We start from the raw sequence: 2,216 nt of genomic DNA, 5'->3' as shown, positions 1-2,216 counted from the left end.
CCCAAGACAGCTCTGATAATCAAACTACAGATGGATACACCAAGGTTACAAATCGCAGAAGAGGAAACAAGAAAGCAACAGGCAACACCAAAGCAAATCCAGTCAACAAAGCCAAACCCACAACTAGCAACAGATTCGAAGTACTAGATAAGGAGGATGAGCAAGAACAGGAGAAGGAAAAGGCCAAAGACAAAGAGATCCATCAAGAACAGCCAGGCGAGACATCAAGACAAGGAGGAAAGAAAATCCAAAAGCAAGACAACTTGATTACCCCAGCAAAAACCCTGCCATGGCACACTCAAGGTATGGACGTGGAATACTCGCAGCCACATGAGAAATCTTCACAAAAGCGAGAGGATCTCTCACAAGCACCTCAAATTATGGAAGAAGATCCGGAACCCTTAGACATAGGGGAGCTGGATATTCTGGGCTTGGAACAGGCATGCAAGACAAGGAACTTTGAAAAGATATCAGAAACGCAAGTGGATAACCTAGTTGAAGTGCTGCACAAAGCACAGAAGAAATATTCGCTAGGTGTCCAAATAGGAAGTCCATGGGATGGAAAATTTATCACAAAGGACAATAAGAAAAGAGGTAGGAAATCCACTTTGGAAAGAACTATCAAGATTGGAGAGATTTTAGTGGAGTCAGGGAGGTATGCCAAACTGACCAGGTATTTTAATCCTCACCCCCAAATTTCTCAATGAAGTTAATATCATGGAATATCAGAGGGCTCAATAGCCCCAGGAAAGGAAGATTATTAAAAAATATGTTGATGCAAGAAAAACCAAGCATTCTTTTCTTACAGGAAACGAAATGTGGCTCAAATTTTTTGGAAAAAATAGCAGTGAAAGCATGGCCAGGAGGACATGTAATAGCTGTTGATGCTCAGGGAGCTTCGGGAGGACTTGCAATCCTCTGGGATGCGCGAGTCATACAGCTAAATAATATTCAAGCTAACAAAAGCTTCATTCAGGCAAACTTTCACCTCTTAGGCTCTAATACCCATGGGCTAATAACAAATGTTTATTTTCCTCAGGATACAGCTCAAAAAGCTCAGATCCTGAACACACTATCAGATCTCAGCTCAGACAGAACTCATCCACTTTGGATTGCGGGAGGTGACTACAACATGACAGCGAGCATAGAAGAAAAACGTGGAGGCAGAAACAGAGCAAATAATGAGGGTAATCTACTAAAATCCTTCATTCAAAATAACTGGCTGGTGGATGTCCCTACAGGCAATGGTCTCTTCACATGGAGTAATAAAAGAGAGGGAGAGCAGCAGATTGCATCGCGCCTTGACCGGTTCCTCATCTCAGATAATGCAGTTCACCTTGGAGGGGAATTCACAGCATCCATACTTCCTGTCTCAGGATCAGATCATTGGCCCATCGAACTACAATGGAATAGGCCAGGTAACAATATCAAACGTCCCTTTCGTTTTGAAGAATTCTGGTTTACTCACCCGGACTTTGAGAGGCTAGTAAGATCCACTTGGGTCCACTTCAATCCATCTGAAGGCACCAGGATGGCGAGATTTCAACAAAAGCTTAAACACCTTAAAGGGGTAATTAAAAGATGGAATCACAATACATTTGGCAACATCTTCACAGAACAAGCTTCTCTCAATACAGAAATGAAGAAAATCCAGCAAATCATCATCTCTGACGGGCGCACGGAGGAATTAACCAAGCAGGAGCAAGTTTTAGAAACCAAAATCATAGAAAGGGCTAAACAGGAGGAAATATTATGGAGACAGAAATCAAGGATCAGATGGCTAAAAAATGGAGAAAAGAACACTAAATTCTTTCATAAAACTACGGTTCAACGCAGAATGATCAATCACATCTCTCATATCAAAAATGAACAGGGGAATAAAGTTGAAACGCATGAAGGCATTGAAGCGGAATTCCTGAATTAATTTAAGAAGGCGCATCAGGAACCCGATTTTAATAGAATGTCGGCCATCAATAAGATAATCAAGAATATCCCAAGGATAATAATAGAGGAACACAACAGTCTTCTCCTCAAACCCATTAATTTAGAAGAAGTTGAAGAAGCTATGCGGAATCTGAAGGAAGGCAAAGCGCCAGGACCGGATGGTTTTACATCAAATTTTTTTCACAAGTTCTGGGACTTGATTAAGGAGGAAGTCTGGCAGGTAGTAGAGGAATCTAGAGCACTCAGATGGATGTATCCTGGATTAAATGCTA

At 41.6% G+C, this 2,216-nt stretch overlaps 1 protein-coding gene across 1 annotated transcript; it reads left to right on the top strand.

The window, feature by feature from the left end:
* The first annotated feature begins 769 nt into the window (after nt 1-769).
* LOC149153573 (uncharacterized) lies at nt 770-1,924 on the top strand. Its single transcript, XM_089443852.1, has one exon. The coding sequence runs from the start codon at nt 770-772 to the stop codon at nt 1,922-1,924; it is 1,155 nt and encodes a 384-aa protein (XP_089299978.1).
* The last annotated feature ends 292 nt before the right edge of the window (nt 1,925-2,216 follow it).

The sequence above is a fragment of the Pinus tabuliformis genome, chromosome 9 (assembly GCF_031772625.1).
Source record: "Pinus tabuliformis cultivar Carrire ecotype Pingquan chromosome 9, CPIR1, whole genome shotgun sequence".
Taxonomy (NCBI): Eukaryota; Viridiplantae; Streptophyta; class Pinopsida; order Pinales; family Pinaceae; genus Pinus; species Pinus tabuliformis.
Note: the sequence above shows the minus strand (reverse complement) of the source record. Positions and strands in the feature narration are given on the sequence as shown.